This window comes from Megalopta genalis, chromosome 10 (genome assembly GCF_051020955.1).
Source record: "Megalopta genalis isolate 19385.01 chromosome 10, iyMegGena1_principal, whole genome shotgun sequence".
NCBI classification, from domain to species: domain Eukaryota; kingdom Metazoa; phylum Arthropoda; class Insecta; order Hymenoptera; family Halictidae; genus Megalopta; species Megalopta genalis.
This window is the reverse complement of record NC_135022.1, coordinates 11,332,209-11,348,128: the sequence shown is the minus strand read 5'-3', so window position 1 is coordinate 11,348,128 and position 15,920 is coordinate 11,332,209. Positions and strand designations below refer to the sequence as shown.

The window sequence follows — 15,920 nt, the reverse complement described above, 5'->3', positions numbered from 1 at the left end:
ATCAAGTTTACACCTGCAGGGATGAAATAAGCAATGAGATTCAATCTTGTCGGAAGATGATTTAATAGGAGAGTTAGTGACTGAGTAAACTATCAGATCTACCTGCCGCCGTAGAAATCAGATCTGTCTTGCAGAAATGAAATATGCAATGAGATTCAGCTTGTTGACTGGATGATTTCATTAGGCAGGTAGGTCAATAAGTACTATGTTATATGTATAATACTTCATTTGTAACTTCTGTTTTGAAAGATTATATACACTTCTGTCCACAAGTATCATAAGACATAGCAAATTCATATAAATTGTGTACAGTGGAACCTCGGCTACCAAAATTAAGCAGGAAGGCGTACATGTTCGAATAATAGACTAATTATTTAGTTATATGTAGAACTAGATGAAATCTTTAATGATTTATATAGTATATCGTTTATTTTGTATATGATACGCTCTAGATTGAACTGTTTACATGAGATTCTGATAATATCCTCCATTTGGATAATAGAGGCTCTACTGTACTTATGTTTCAACAACATAACTATTTCTCAATTGAAGTAATATTTGTTGATCATCGTGGAAAAAATATGAAATATAATGTAGATATGTTAAGTATTGAGAATATATTTCAATTATTTCTTCATCTATATTTAATATATCCTATTGTTTCTCTCTAAAATATTCTGCTGTCTTACAGAGATTTGTCTGCAATGTTTCTACAGCTGCTCTCTCTTCTTGCACGCTTTATCTTTATTGTTCTACCTAGTGCATCGTATAAAATACATATATGTTCTTGATAACTATGTTTTGTTGAATAATAAATGCTGCTTGCATCACCCAAGAATAATCTCAACAATGTAGAACTCTTTCGTAGAACTAGAAGACAGAAACTAAACCCAAAAGATATATTTTTGCAAAGGAGTAAGTCGACACTCCTGTCTATTTTTCATTCTTTTCGGTAGCTTAGACATGCCCGATGCTATTTTGTTGTCGTTCGGACGGTGTGCTGTTAGGCAATATTCTTATCTCTGTCGGTCTATGGGTAAATAGAAGCAGCTTACTATTGATGTACTGCAAATTCACAACTCGATTGCATCAATCAATGGTAGTATTATACTACTGTTCAAGTTTAAAATTCGTCTTGTATTTGGAAGTGACTATTTGGAATACTTTGTTCATGCATGATAGTTCTTTATGAATTTATTGTTTAGAACGATCTTTTACCGACAAAAATTATATAGTAGCACGAATTTTGAACCTGAAGGCATCATACTATAGTATATGATTAGTATATTATTATAGTATTATATATATATATATATATATATATATATATATATATATATATAATATTATACTATAAATATATTATAATATAATCAAATATTAATGATCATTATATAATATAATTTATAAAAAATATATTCCAATTGAATGAAATAATTATATTTTTAATTAATTGAAATATTATTATACTATAGTATATGATTGGCTGATGCAATCTAGTTGAAACTTGCAGCATATTAAAACTAATACTGATAGTCACTATCTGATGAAGATATAGACCTCTCAAAACAAAAGTTAGACTATTGATCGACTCTCCTGTGAGCATTGCATGAAATTTTAGAAGTATCTATATAGGAGTTAGAAGTATCTACAACAACTCGAATGCTTGCACAGCCTTGCTTAAAAGTCTTGTTATTTTAGTGCAGCATGTATAGTTCATAGATTCATGTATAGTTTCATGTACTTGATACCATAAAAATATCTTTGTCACGTGATTTATGAAAATCCTCAATCAATTTTTAGACGACGAAAGGTTACAGTATTCTCTGATTTCAGTCTCCATAAAATTAAGTATGAAACTGCAGATTTGCATAATTATAAATGACCATTAATTATAAGTTACAAAAATATAACTTCCTTTACTGATAACTATTATACATAGATTGCTAAACTTGAATAAATTTACTACATTGAAAATTATTATGACTGTGGATTTTTTTGCGAAATAACAATTATCTGTATCAATCGTAAAATAGCCGAGTTAGATGTATATATTTCTTTGCTTAATAATCTTAACGAGTTGAACATGATGCAACAGTAGAGAGAGTTCGAAATGCTTTAAATTTAATCTACCCAGTTTACCATAAATGCATAAAACTCGCAGCCTAATCATAAGTGACTGAAACAAAATATACAACATCGGATAATGATTATTGTTTAATTTCAATTATTATTTGTAATACAAAATTGAAATCTATTAATCTTTTGAATTTCGTGATCGATAGTTCCAGCTAATGAACACGTTTTCGTCTTAATTAATTTTTCCAAAAATATTCTTCGAACAGTTATGTTTGGTCCCCGGATATAATGCGATGAAATTTTCGCGTTTCCTTCTATATAGCGTGCGCACTTCTCAAGCAATGAGTCCTCGTCGCAAAGCTAGTTAGATGTCATCAAAAATTAGTACCAGGTACGGTGGTGCCGAGACACTGAGAGGATGTGGCGCTTGTAACCGCCTCGGCGTCTCGAATCCAGGATTGAACGGTACGAAAGCCGGATTCTGAGCGGGTGCATTGTGAAAGCCTGGCCTTCGTTTCCGATGGGGAGTGACGACGTACGCCTCCGCAGGTGGGATAGGTATTTCTTCTGGTTTCCGCTTTCCTGGTTCTAAGCCTAACGCGAGTCGCGCCGTTAGTTGTCTCCTCTTCTCTTCCACTTCCTCTAGAGATTCTCGCCTCTCTAATAACTGTTTTTCTGGCCTGTCGAGGAATAAATGATCAATTCCATATACTTTAAGCTAGACACCGATCTGACAAATATCAAAATATCCTGGGACTTCTAGGAGACTGTCTTTTAGGCATCTAATAACTGTGTAAATAACTATAACTAAAATAACTAATAAATAAAAATATATTTTTGTAATATATTTTCTCGCCTCTTTAATAACTGTTTTTCTGGCCTGTCGAGGAATAAATGATCAATTCCATATACTTCAAGCTAGACACCGATCTGACAAATATCAAGATATCCTGGGACTTCTAGAAGACTGCCTTTTAGGCATCTAATAACTGTATAAATAACTATAAATAAAATAACTAATAAATAAAAATATATTTTTGTAATATATTTTCTCGCCTCTCTAATAACTGTTTTTCTGGCCTGTCGAGGAATAAATGATCAATTCCATATACCTCGAGCTAGACACCAATCTGATAAATATCAAGATATCCTGGGACTTTTAGAAGACTGCCTTTTAGGCATCTAATAACTGTATAAATAACTATAAATAAAATAACTAATAAATAAAAATATATTTTTGTAATATATTTTCTCGCCTCTCTAATAACTGTTTTTCTGGCCTGTCGAGGAATAAATGATCAATTCCATATACTTCAAGCTAGACACCGATCTGACAAATATCAAGATATCCTGGGACTCTAGGAGACTGCCTTTTAGGCATCTAATAACTGTATAAATAACTATAAATAAAATAACTAATAAATAAAAATATATTTTTGTAATATATTTTCTCGCTTCTCTAATAACTGTTTTTTCTGGCCTGTCGAAGAATAAATGATCAATTCCATATACCTCGAGCTAGACACCAATCTGATAAATATCAAGATATCCTGGGACTTCTAGAAGACTGCCTTTTAGGCATCTAATAACTGTATAAATAACTATAAATAAAATAACTAATAAATAAAAATATATTTTTGTAATATATTTTCTCGCCTCTTTAATAACTGTTTTTTCTGGCCTGTCGAAGAATAAATGATCAATTCCATATACTTGAAGCTAGACACCGATCTGACAAATATCAAGATATCCTGGGACTCTAGGAGACTGCCTTTTAGGCACGAGAGACTGCCATTCGTACCTAGGTAGAATGTCGTGCGAACTTTCGCTGGTAGTGGAGGTCCCGGAATTTAAACTGAGGTTCACAGGATCGGAGCTATCCCTCCTTCGGGGCGGTTCTATATTGCTCTCCCTGTTCTCCGTGAGCAGCGCCTCGCCCTCGATGCCCTCCACGTCGACTTCCGGCTCCTCCTCGCAGCCCTCAGTTTTGATGAGCACCGAGCAGCAGTCCGCGGGGTTGTTGGACTGCCTGAAATATCAGATTACAATCATACGTAGAGTAGAGAAACCAATTATCGAGACCTGTTTGCGAACGTCAGAAGTTTACGCTATTAGAAACAACTATAGCAATTTACGTGGGATTTCTCAAGAAATTGTAGTTTCTTTTATCGATATGAATTTTCCCACCAAACAATTATCAAATCTCCTTTGAATTTTAGGAGAGAAAGAAGAGAGCTCCGGAGCCTATTATATATATTATAATTATTAATATTGATAAATAATAATAAATAATAAATAAAATATAATAATAAATAATAAATAAAATATAATAATAAATAATAAATAAATATATATTATAATATATATATTATATATTATTGTGTGATTATGATCTACAAAGATCAGTCACTCCCTGAATACTGAGCAACAATAATTGTGCATAATAAATGAAAAAAAAATGAAAAAATGTAACATCAACGTACGCCATTTAAAAGTTCTTAGTAGAGATAACTCCCTAAAAATACGACGAAAATGATTTGAGATTTGAGCTGATGTAGTAAAAGTTGCAGTAAACGGTACAGTAACTAACGCATCGTACGAAAAATAGGTTCAGTTATTGTGCGCAGTAAATAAATTGGTTAAACTTTTCCTTGGGGAGAAGTTTATTTTTACATTTCCAGTGTACATTCCAATAAATTTTGTCGAGGAAAGTCCAAAAATCGAAGTCCTAAATCTAGTAGTGGTCCTAAATTCATTTGTTAAATAGTTACGCGCGTTCATAGTTGACGAATTTCCAGTGTTTTTGACATCTTAGGTTGATGCGTACTTAGTCCACAAACGTAGTTTAATGAGCGGCGTCGCTAGATGACAGCACGCGTAACGTAGAACCACTAGATAGCAGTGCAGGTATGAAAGAGCAGTCATTTTGGATTCACTCCAATACACAATGGATTATAAAAAGTTAAATTCAAGGTTATGTCAAGGTGAATTCGGGGCTTATTTTAATTACATTCCTAGATTCCGGACTTCGATTTTTGGACTTTTCTCGTTGAAATTCATTCGAACGTACACTGGAAAGCCAAGAAAATAGAAACCCCCAAGGAAAAGTTAAACCAATAAACTAGTGAAATTGAAACAAAATACAAAAATTCAAATAAATAATCACTGCTTCGATTTTTCGTAATCGTAATACGTTTTACCGATACTGGTAACATTGTGATATCTTACCTAGAACGATTTACTTTACTGAATATCGATCTTCAATTGTTCAGTATATTATTAAGCATTTCCATAAGCTTTACAGAAAATGATTAAGAATTAACAAAGAGATAATTAATTGAATTTCAATTAAAATATTTAATATGTCTTATTTGATAAATAGAAAGTTAATTATGCTTGAAAATAAACTAAAGGCACAGCAAATGGCTACCCCACAGTAACTGACTCCACTACTCCCTATCTTAAATTGCCAGCAATTTTCGAACGATCCAGCGCACGGTTGTCCCAAAACCTAAATAATGGCCAGAACTTCTAAAAACGAATTTCCTCGTGAGTCCACTTGTCGCCCGTTGTTTTTAGGATACTTTATTTATGGGCCAAATAGTGGGATGTAGGAGAAAATAGTCACATTTTTTTTTTTTTTAGCCGATCGACAATTACGGTGTAGACTTTAGTTAAGTTGTTGCGAAAATGATCACGAATGTGACTTATTCGGTGCAGTCTGTGCAGTCTGTCAATTTTATTTGTAAAAATAAATAGAACGTTTAGAGTTGTAAACATTGTTAAACATCAAACGTGTAAGATGGTAACAAAATAAGCGGTAAGGGATTACCATAAATCGTAAGAATGTAGAAGAAAGAATTGCATAGAACTGAACGTTATGTCAAAATTGTTGTCGGGACTTTTAGCTTAAACTTTCATGGATCGATTTGTATTACTACCTTCTAGAATGCAACGTACAGTAAATTCTCCCCAATTTTCCCCTTCAGCTTGTTAACAAAAATGATCAATTTGGGAAGAGAAGATACGATTATCGGAGCCTTGTGCCACGTTTTTATAGTCGCCGATTGTAAGTCCCAAATTGTCTATTTTTGTTTCCAATTGGGGAGAATGTATTGCATTCATGTTAGTAGTTTTCGAGTATTAGGAATGTTATTCGAAAGTGTTTGAGAGAAAAGTTTCGAGGAGTTTCGTAACGTAGACGTATAAACAACATATGCATGCTGTGTTTTTGTTCAAATGATTTTATTACAGTTTTTTTGAAATCCAATACCCCGTCTGCTGCATTGGATCCTCCGTTTTGTTCTATTAAATTTTCAGTCCGCTGATTCGTAATCAGCGACCATGAAAACTCGTCGATCGGAAATTTTCAATTAAATCCGGATCGCCTTTATGTTTCGGCCAGGATTTCTAGATTTGGGACGATTGTGCGACGGCGCCGGTCGCTGGGAACTCGAAACAGAAATGATGAAAGCAAGGGTTAAAGGCGCGATGGAGTGACATTAGGCGAATCGATCAGTTGCGTAAGCGCCGCTTTCTGCCGGTGTTGGCGCAAAGATCAGCCAGAAGTAGGAATTAATCTTAATAGTTTCCTCTCTGAGAAATTGCGGTATCTGCTTCGCCGATCATTGTGACATTTCACGAATCCTTCGCACCAGCCATAGTCTACCTACCTGCCGTCGTACTGCGACTCGTAGCTCGAGCTTTCCTGGCCCTCCGAGGGCTGAGGGGTAGGTATCCTCTCGGGGTCCGAGTTGCTGGAGGTCTGGGGCTGGTTCGGTTCGAACAACTCCGACTTGATTTGGAGAAGCTCGAACAGCTCTCTCAAAGGTGTCAGTTCCGTCGACTGCAAGGGAAAGATGCGTTACTGTTTCGTAGAGAAGTGACCTAGACGGCAAGACGATCTGCTCTATTTAGGGCTTCCACGATACAAGAGAGCACGATATTTGCTGAAATATTGTCTTGATCTTGAAAAAAAGCCGATAATATAATCTTCTCTTGCTCTCGTTTCATTCATGGAGTGGGAAATATCGAATTTGTCTCGCGATTTTCTTGGTCTTTCTCGATAATGTTGGTCTCGCGTCAATTTGTTTCCCCCCAATGATAAATTCAATATATATCTATCGACATTTGCTTCATATTATTTAACGAAACGAGTTCGTGAACATTTCAAGATAAAACTAAGTAAACGACTTAACGAAGCATTTCTGTATGCAACAATGTAACCGGAAACTACGCGCTAGCAGCACACGTAACTAATAATTCTTTAAAATATTTTAATTTGTACACGACTTATTCGTAAAATATCTACTCAATGTGACAGAAAAAGTCGATTAGTATGATTGAGTTTAAGAACAGCTGCACGCATGGTGCGTAAATTGTGAAATAAAACTACTATCAAAGTGAATAATAATTTCGAAAAAATTCAAATTATTTAATTGCATTGAGATAAGTACAGTATCGTATTTAACAATATGTTCATCATATTGAAAATTCGAAAGAAAACAAGACCAAGATGCTATATATTATCTAGAGTTGTTTATATTTTTGCTTTAGGGAGTCTCGAGTCTCGTATTGAAAATACTCTTCTAATTTCTTGTCTTGATTTTTCGAGACAATACGATACACTATCAATATTATTCTCGGCTTGTTGTTTTATTTCTTGTCTTGGTTTTTCGAGACAATACGATACACTATCAATATTATTCTCGGCTCTTATGGAAGTCCTAGCTCTATTAGATTGCTCGATCGATTGCTGATCGATTGATCGATCGGATTGCTGGATCATACCGGAATGAGAGCTTCTCCATTGTAAAGGAATTCCAGCAGGTGAGTCAGCTGGGTTTTCCGGACTCCGGATAAATGGACCACGTGGTCCAAGGCGGGGTTGCGGAGAAGACCAGCCAAGAGAGGACTAGCTGCTGCCAAAACGACGCGGTGGGCCTTGACGACGGACCCGTCGTCGCAAGCCAACGTCACGTCCACGTGACGGTCCCCGGTGTACCAGGCTCCGACCTCCGCGGCCAAGGTCGCTGGATGCTTCCCATAATGAAGTGTTAGGAGACCGTCAGTATACATCGTCTGCAAAAATGAAAACAGTCGCTTAGAAAGTGAACGAAAGTCTCCGGTACGAATTGCATCTGGGCTACCGGACCAACGAACAACGGGATGACGGTGTTTCGGATCGGAAAGAGCATTCTGATAATGTATTCGTGACACGTGAATCATGGCTGTACGTTGTTAGGCCTGCTTTCTTATCGGCACGGAGATAGCGGTGAAAAATAAGACCAGATTTCCGTGGAAATTCTGACGCAACGGCGTAATGAACGAACATGTGTGACGTCCTTAACCCAGTAATGCGGTCTTGTCGGTTCGCGTCATGCAAAGACAGCTTCGTTACACTAATTTCATCCTTCCGCGCCCCGCCTCTGTTGGAAACGGCGGAAGGCGTGACGTGTCGCAAGATTATGTTTCTCACGTTTCTCTGACATTCGCTTGGCTTTCTGCTAAGGACTTGAATTCTGGCTAATGATAGCTCGTCCGTACGTAATTAAGCTGCGAAATTGCTCGCTCGTGGAGCTCGCTTTCGTGAAAATATTTTCCGGACGACCACACTGGCCTATCTCCCGGTTTGGGAAACTACTGTGTACTGTAAATTCTCCCTGAACGACGCTCAGATTGTGCACAAAAATGGACAATTTGGGTAGAGGAGATACGATTATTCGAGCCTTGTTACTCGTTTTTATATTGGGTCTACCGGAAAGTTCTGTCCGATAGTGTCACTTCAAGTTTCAATCCATATGCACATGTTGATTCGAGACGTATACGACTATCTCTCTTTATCGTTGCATTTACACGCATGTACTCTCCTAAATAAACTGAAACAAAGATGTCTCGTGTCATTATTAAGCGAGACGCGATCGTGAAAACATGGCTACCGATGATAATGCCAGACCACATGCTGCTTTGGCGACTCGTCAGAAAATCGCAGAGCTAGGCTGGCAAATTCTGTCGCATCCACCATACTCCCCAGACCTAGCACCCTTCGATTATCACTTGTTTCTCTCTTTGCAAAACTTTTTACAGGAATAAAAATTCAAAACTGAAGCTGATGTCAACCAAGCACTGGTTGAGTTCTTCGCCTCTAAAAACAAATCATTTTTTAAAAATGGCATTTACAAGTTGCCATCGCGCTGGCAAGAAGTCGTAAGTAACGATGGAAAGTGTATTTTACAATAAATATTATTAAGTGTATGAAAATTGTGTTATATTTCGATTCAAAAACGGACAGAACTTTCCGGTAGACCTGATAGTTACCGATTATCAACAACTATAAAAACGAGTCGCAATCGTGATAACTAATCGTACCTCTCCTTCCCAAATTGTCCATTTTTATGCAATTTACTGTACTACGATCCCTGGCAAAATGTATTCGAACATTTTCGAAAACGCAATAACTTTTTTAAAACTCGACTGAACGACTGATGTACTTTTTCTGTAATTTTGCTATTACTTGGAACGGCAAGAGAAATAGAAAAATTCTCGTTTCCTTAATTTTTTATATCTGCACCCGGAACGAAAATTTGAAAAATGCATTTTACGAAAACACGATGCGGTTGATCGTTAATAGACGGCGGATCTTTGTGCAAAATAAAAATAGTCTAATTTAATTGCAAGAAACGTAAGTTAGACGAAAGCGTCTTTTCTCTTTTAATAATTGTAATAGGTTGTAAACAATGTAACAGTATCCTTAACCTCTTAGCTGCGGACGATGTGTATGCATGTCATAAAGAAATGGCAATTTTACATCTTATAACAAAAATACTTCTCCTACGATTCAGGTTAAGATGCTTGTGAAACACGTTCATAAATTTCACATATTTTAGAATGAATCTAGAACAGCTTGCCGAAAGAAATTTCACCCAGCGTGATCGATCAAACGCGTACAAATTTGATCTTAAAAATTGATCGATTCAGCTAAATCCAGTTAAATTCTTCTAGTTCCTTTATCATTTCGTATTTGATCTATTCATTTTTCTCACGAATCCATAAAATCCGCGATCTAATTATTAACGTCGCGGTCCGAATTGAATTCGCTACATGGAAAAATGAATCGGTGACAAAAAACGAACGTTATTATCTTTCCGGGAAAAGAAATCAACGGTATCACTCATAGCCAGATTCATCGGTGAGTAATGCAATGCATTGATAAACTCAACATTGTGTAGCATTCAGTGAACACGTTGTTATTAAATTGAATACGATTTGTTAAGAGATAAGTGCAATCATCCTTTTTGGAAAATATCTACGTCTTCGGGCGTATTCTTGAAAAACGTCTATTAAATTTTTAAGAAAACTCTGATCTGGGATCAATAATTAAATCGGTCATACTCAGCTATACAAAATAATTATACAAAATGATTATACAAACTAATTGTACAAAAGGAACGAGAATTTCACATTTCTGCAGAATGAAATTAATGTAACTCATTCGTTAGTATATTGTAATATTAATAGTAAAATATCACGCAAAAATATGAAGAAATACGGTCTCGTTATCTGTCCGAGGTAGACTAATGAGATTTTAGTGCTCATTAATTGCAATGCGAATTTTCACGGTACGGTAAATGTCATCTGGCGTTATTTTTCATTAACCTTCCGTACTCGCGTCGATACGACCTCCTTACAAACTTTTCGTATTACTTGCGGCATTTGTAAATAAATGTTAACTCTTGCCATCCATTTGAATGCGATTACAGATTGCTACACCTTTTTTCTTTCTTTCTTTATCTCTGATTTAGTCCGCAGACAAGAATGTAGCAATTAAGTGAACACCATAGGAGGGTTAGTCAATTAGCAAGGAAAGCTTTTATGCAACGGGACGTTCCGCGTGCAGCAAGCAGCCTGACAGAGAATCGTGCGCCGGTTTGAAACAATCTAATAAAAAGCGATCTCGCTCGTTAACGGCCTCCTAACGGTAGGGAAAACCCTGGCGGATCGCGGTAATCCGTCGCGAAATTTCCGCTTGTAGGAGTAAAACGTCGAAGATCGTCCGTGAGTCGTGTAACCGGCACGCGGTGGTGCAATTTAATTCGCGATTAGAAAATAACGTGGTAAACGCGACCGCGTCGTGGAATAAATTACGTGGCCGCCCGAGGCGTCGGCAACAAATTGTGCACGGTTCACAATATGATTTATTTATAACAAATCGCCGTGTACACGTGTCGCTCTATAAGTGCCGGTGACGCAACGATAAACAAGCCAGAACATTCCAGGCGATCCCGGCTTATAGTATACCGTTTTAATAAATTTGACATCCGATACCGAGCGCGGCGATCGAGAATCGAACCGGCCGGGGGCCCGATCGCGCTCGTTTCCTTCGTGTCTCCAAGGGAACCACGGGAGAGAAAGTTTGATTTCACGCTGTACTCCCAACAAGCAGCAGAAGTATAATTAATATTATGAAACCAATGCCGTAAGCATCGACGCGTTCCGCAATGTCAAACGTGTTCCAGGCACAATGAGTTTCACGATCGGGACTCATGATCGCGAGCGAGAAACTTTCGCTCCCCTTTTTCTCCGGAGTTGTCGCTGCCGGCGCGCCGCGCCGCGCCGCGCGAGAAGATTGATCGCGATCTAAGGATGCAAAAGGCTGCCAACGGGATCCCTCGATCGCCGTCGAATTATTATCGGGATCAACCGGACCGTGAAACGGCGGCACCGCTGCGAAAACGATCGGTTTATGAAACGCTCGCGAATCACTGCCACCATTATATCCCGCGCTGTGACACAAGAGCGAGATACTCATCAGCGTAACCTTCGATGAGTGATTCGATCGAATTGGAAAGGAAGACCTTGAGTAAAAGTCACGAGGAGGACGCGGATTCCAGCCTCTTAACCGACTATTAGCGAATGCCACTTTCTTCCAATATTCCCATGATTTATTTATGCGGGATCGACGGTTCTGTTTCTGACGACTAATCCGTGCCGAGGAATAAAAGTGATTGATCTTGTCACGTCTCGTAAAAGCTGAGATTTCATTTGTTTCGTTTTTTTTTTTGTAATATATGCTTGAACAAAGAAGTCAATAATTTTCCAGAAAAATTTGTCATTCGAAGATAAACAGAATAAAAGAATACTTTATATTCATCGAATAAGACATACTAAATTTTGTATTCTTTTATTTTGTTTATTTTTTAATTTTGAATTTTTTCATTCTCTTATTTTGTTTATTTTTTAATAAGAAAATTTAATATGTTTTATTCGATAAATATAAAGTATTCTTTGATACTGTTTGTTTTTTAATAAGAAAATTTAATATGTCTGCCTGAAAACAAGTCAAAGGTATAGTAATTGATCATCATCAAAATTGTAACTGAATTTTCTTGTTCGAAAGAGAAACGATTTTTTCAAAAAGTCTAAACTATCAAGGGTTGAAAGGGTTAAAAGAGTATGGACCAAATGGGACTCGTTGAAATCACCGTCAATTATTGTTACACGTTTATTATTTCCAATTACTTCACTTATTTTACTCTCTCTCTCTTTTCTTTATTTCAATTATTTAATAAACTTAATAAAATTTATAGTACATTATCTATTTATTTGTTATTAATAATGTGAATAGAATAAGATTGTAAATAGAACGAACGTTTACGATATCATTTGCATTGATGTTTTTTTTTATGAAATAGAAATAACAAGTAAAAATTATCGACGAACTTCAGTGTCGATAAAATGATTGTCGACGAATCTAGCTGTCGTGAAACAACTGTTGACGAAAAACTTCGTGTCGGTGAAGTGATTGTCGAAGATCTAAACGTGTCGGTGAAATGATTATCGGTGAAATGATCGTCGTCGAGGTGATTGTCGGACATCCAAATGTGTCGGTGAAATAATACTGTCGGCAAAATGCGGCGTCGATGAAATCGTGTCGGTTGAAATCGTGACGATCGTCGATTATTGACATTGTCTATTGGAAAAAATTACGTCTACATGTAAAACAAAACTTGCTTTCTTCTCTAGATTAAAATATGTTCATATTACATTCCCTCTATTTTTCTCTCATTTTGCACCATTTCAGCTTCGACGTGAAAAAAGTCATCGCTTTATCCGATCTCTGTCAAAAGTTGTTCGATTTTTACACAACTTCACGTCACTTTGCTCCGCCGTGCGCCGTCCGAGCGTTAGACGGATTACGTGTCCAGAGATTGTCATTTACGAAGTTTCGAAGCAACTATGAGAAGCCTCTTCGCGTTTCGACACCTTGTCGATCGGAGTGCCAGTTCTCTTCGTAACGCGGGATGCTCGCGGGTCGCGCAGGTAGTGAACGCGGACCTCCGAGTTAATGAAAAAGTAAAGAACACAGGAGCGAAAGAGAAAGGCAAATAGCTTTGAGAATTACGAAAGTTGCTTCACAGCGATAGACACTCCTGTTATGGGAAGCAAAAGTTAGGCATATCCAAGGTCAATAGCTTTCTTCTGCCGACGATCATTCCTGACCACGTGAACGGGCTGTCGTTACGTAAAGCATTTCCTTCGGTCAGGTTTTAGATCGTGTGCGGTACGTTTCAGTGCCAGTCTTAAAACTATATTTAGAAGCAAAATAATAATGGTATCCTTACGAGGGACATATTGAAGATCGAAGGCTACGATGTTAGACGCTTTGATATCAGGTCGATGGAAACTAAACGGCCGCTTTCTATAACAAAAATTCACGTGTTTATTTGTATTGGTTCTGCATTCTGATTAGAATTAGAACGACAAAGCATGGAAGATAATCGAATGAGAGTGTTATGTTGATTCAGATGAGAATTTCAGGGAAATAGTGAAATTATGTCAGCATGGCCGCGTATTCATAGCACTTCCGCTTCGACAGAACCACGGTCGCGACTAGTCGCTGCCCACATTATCTGCCGGCGATGATTTCATAATTTCCGCGAATCTACAATTTCTAATTAAAAACTTCTTAACCTACTAGAGCTCGCTGTAACTTTGAAGTCATGTACTGTTTTATGCTTTTTTTTTAATTCGTTTAATTTTTAGTCGCAATGTTTTCTTGTTTTCTTTTTCATAATCAAGGAGAGCATAACAATTTTTCGACCTTACTGAACACATTGGTAAATGTGATGATTAGACTGAGGATTTTATGCATTTATGACAAAAATGAGTAGCTCAAATATAAAATTACGAAGACAAATTATGAATTCAATGATACTGTTACAGTATTTCCAACATATCTAAATGATTAAAAGAAACAATTTATTTTTATTTAATTTCTGTTTCTTACAATCGCCCTGGAGAATTTTTATTTTGCATAAAGATCCGCAGTCTGATAGATTGCATTCATCGTTTTTGAAAATTGTAAATTCGTTGTCAGTTTATATCTAAAGATGCATTCAATTATTTTGAACTAATATAAAAATGTTGGTCTATAGAAGGTTAATACATTGTTCAGTGACACTGATTAACCGACTATCATTATCTAATAACTTCCTTTAGGATTATCATCTATAAGAAGATTGTTTAGATTTTTCTTAGTTTCACACTGTAACTGAAAATTCTATTAATAGGCTTCTGGTAGATAAAATGTTAAGGAAAACTAAGAATTCTCCTCAGAGCCGTTTCACCCACACTGCCGCGATCGCACACATCATTTAACGTTCTCAATATAGTTTTCAATAGCTAATAGCTCGATTTCAAGTACACTTATTTAATAATAATTTATTATTTATTATTTTATTATAATTTATTATTTTATTAATAATAATTTATTATTGTGTCAATTGTTGTTGAATTCTCATCAATTCTCCTTAATCTATGATGACATTTTACAAACATCACAAAAGGTTGCAGAAGTTCATTTTACAGTGGAAATATTATTTAAAAAAATGTTTGTGGTAAGATTATAATACAAATAGGTACAAGTAAATTACAATATAATTTAAATACAAAAACTGACATCAGAAACAGTTGCAGTACATGCTACTTAAGAAAAAACATTGGTTTCCGTTTTTTACAATTTTCGTGTACAATTTTAGCATTACTATTTATTACGATTTAATTTATTACTTATTAGTACGCGCAAGTTTTATTTGATTTATCTTAAATATAATACTATGTATACGTCTTATCGTATAGACATTATTCAATGCAGTAAATACTTTATTTTCGTTAGAAAGATAAATAAAAACATAAATAATTAAGGCTCTACGAATCCTACTGAATTTTTGTCCAGTTCAAAGTAGACGCAAATAGGAAGATCGTGGTAAAATAAAGCTGCGACCTATTGCGACCCTGTGGTTAACAAATTTTTCCCACGTTTTGTAGATTTTCGGCCACCGTGCGCCTTGTTAAATGACGATTACTGCAAGTACTACACGACGCGCGTTAGCACTGAAGGAATCGATCGAAAACCACTCACGTAAATTGGACGTTACCGCGCGATAACTACCGCGGCGGAGTTTTTCGCCAAAAATGGCATTCGTGCGTCGCCGCGCGGCTCGACTCTCGTTTCAATAATTTCGTATCATTACGAAGAAGCGGCGAGAAAGGATTTAAATCTGGAGTAAGCGCGCGAGACTACAGCGAACGCGTTCCAGCGAACGTGTAAACTTTCTGAAAGAACGGTTCATTTGTTGTGTCTCGGCGTCGCGATGCTCTTTCTCTCTCACGAAATCTGTTGACCCACTACTTTAAAGAAAATCAGGATGCATAATGCGGCCGCAATAGGAGCACTAGTTTATGATGTCATTCACGGTTGGAGAGAGATGATTTTAAGTGACCAATTGACTTTGATCCGACTATAGAATTCGCTGCAATACCAGGACAGATGCGGAGGAAGA

The 15,920-nt window shown here is 36.6% G+C and overlaps 1 protein-coding gene across 2 annotated transcripts in view; it reads right to left on the bottom strand.

The window, feature by feature from the left end:
* Nucleotides 1-15,920, bottom strand: part of ken (zinc finger and BTB domain-containing ken and barbie protein) — an 86,116-nt gene that overhangs the window by 3,794 nt on the left and 66,402 nt on the right. The window contains exons 2-6 of one of the 2 annotated variants that reach the window (XM_033469562.2): nt 13,701-13,777; nt 7,870-8,160; nt 6,753-6,925; nt 3,881-4,108; nt 2,468-2,759 (exon numbers count right to left, since the gene is read on the bottom strand). In XM_033469562.2, coding sequence (XP_033325453.1) covers nt 2,468-2,759; nt 3,881-4,108; nt 6,753-6,925; nt 7,870-8,160; nt 13,701-13,709 — 993 coding nt within the window. In that variant the 5' untranslated portion in view covers nt 13,710-13,777. The remainder of the gene's footprint in view (nt 1-2,467; nt 2,760-3,880; nt 4,109-6,752; nt 6,926-7,869; nt 8,161-13,700; nt 13,778-15,920) is intronic. The other variant, XM_033469564.2, reaches the window with a different exon arrangement.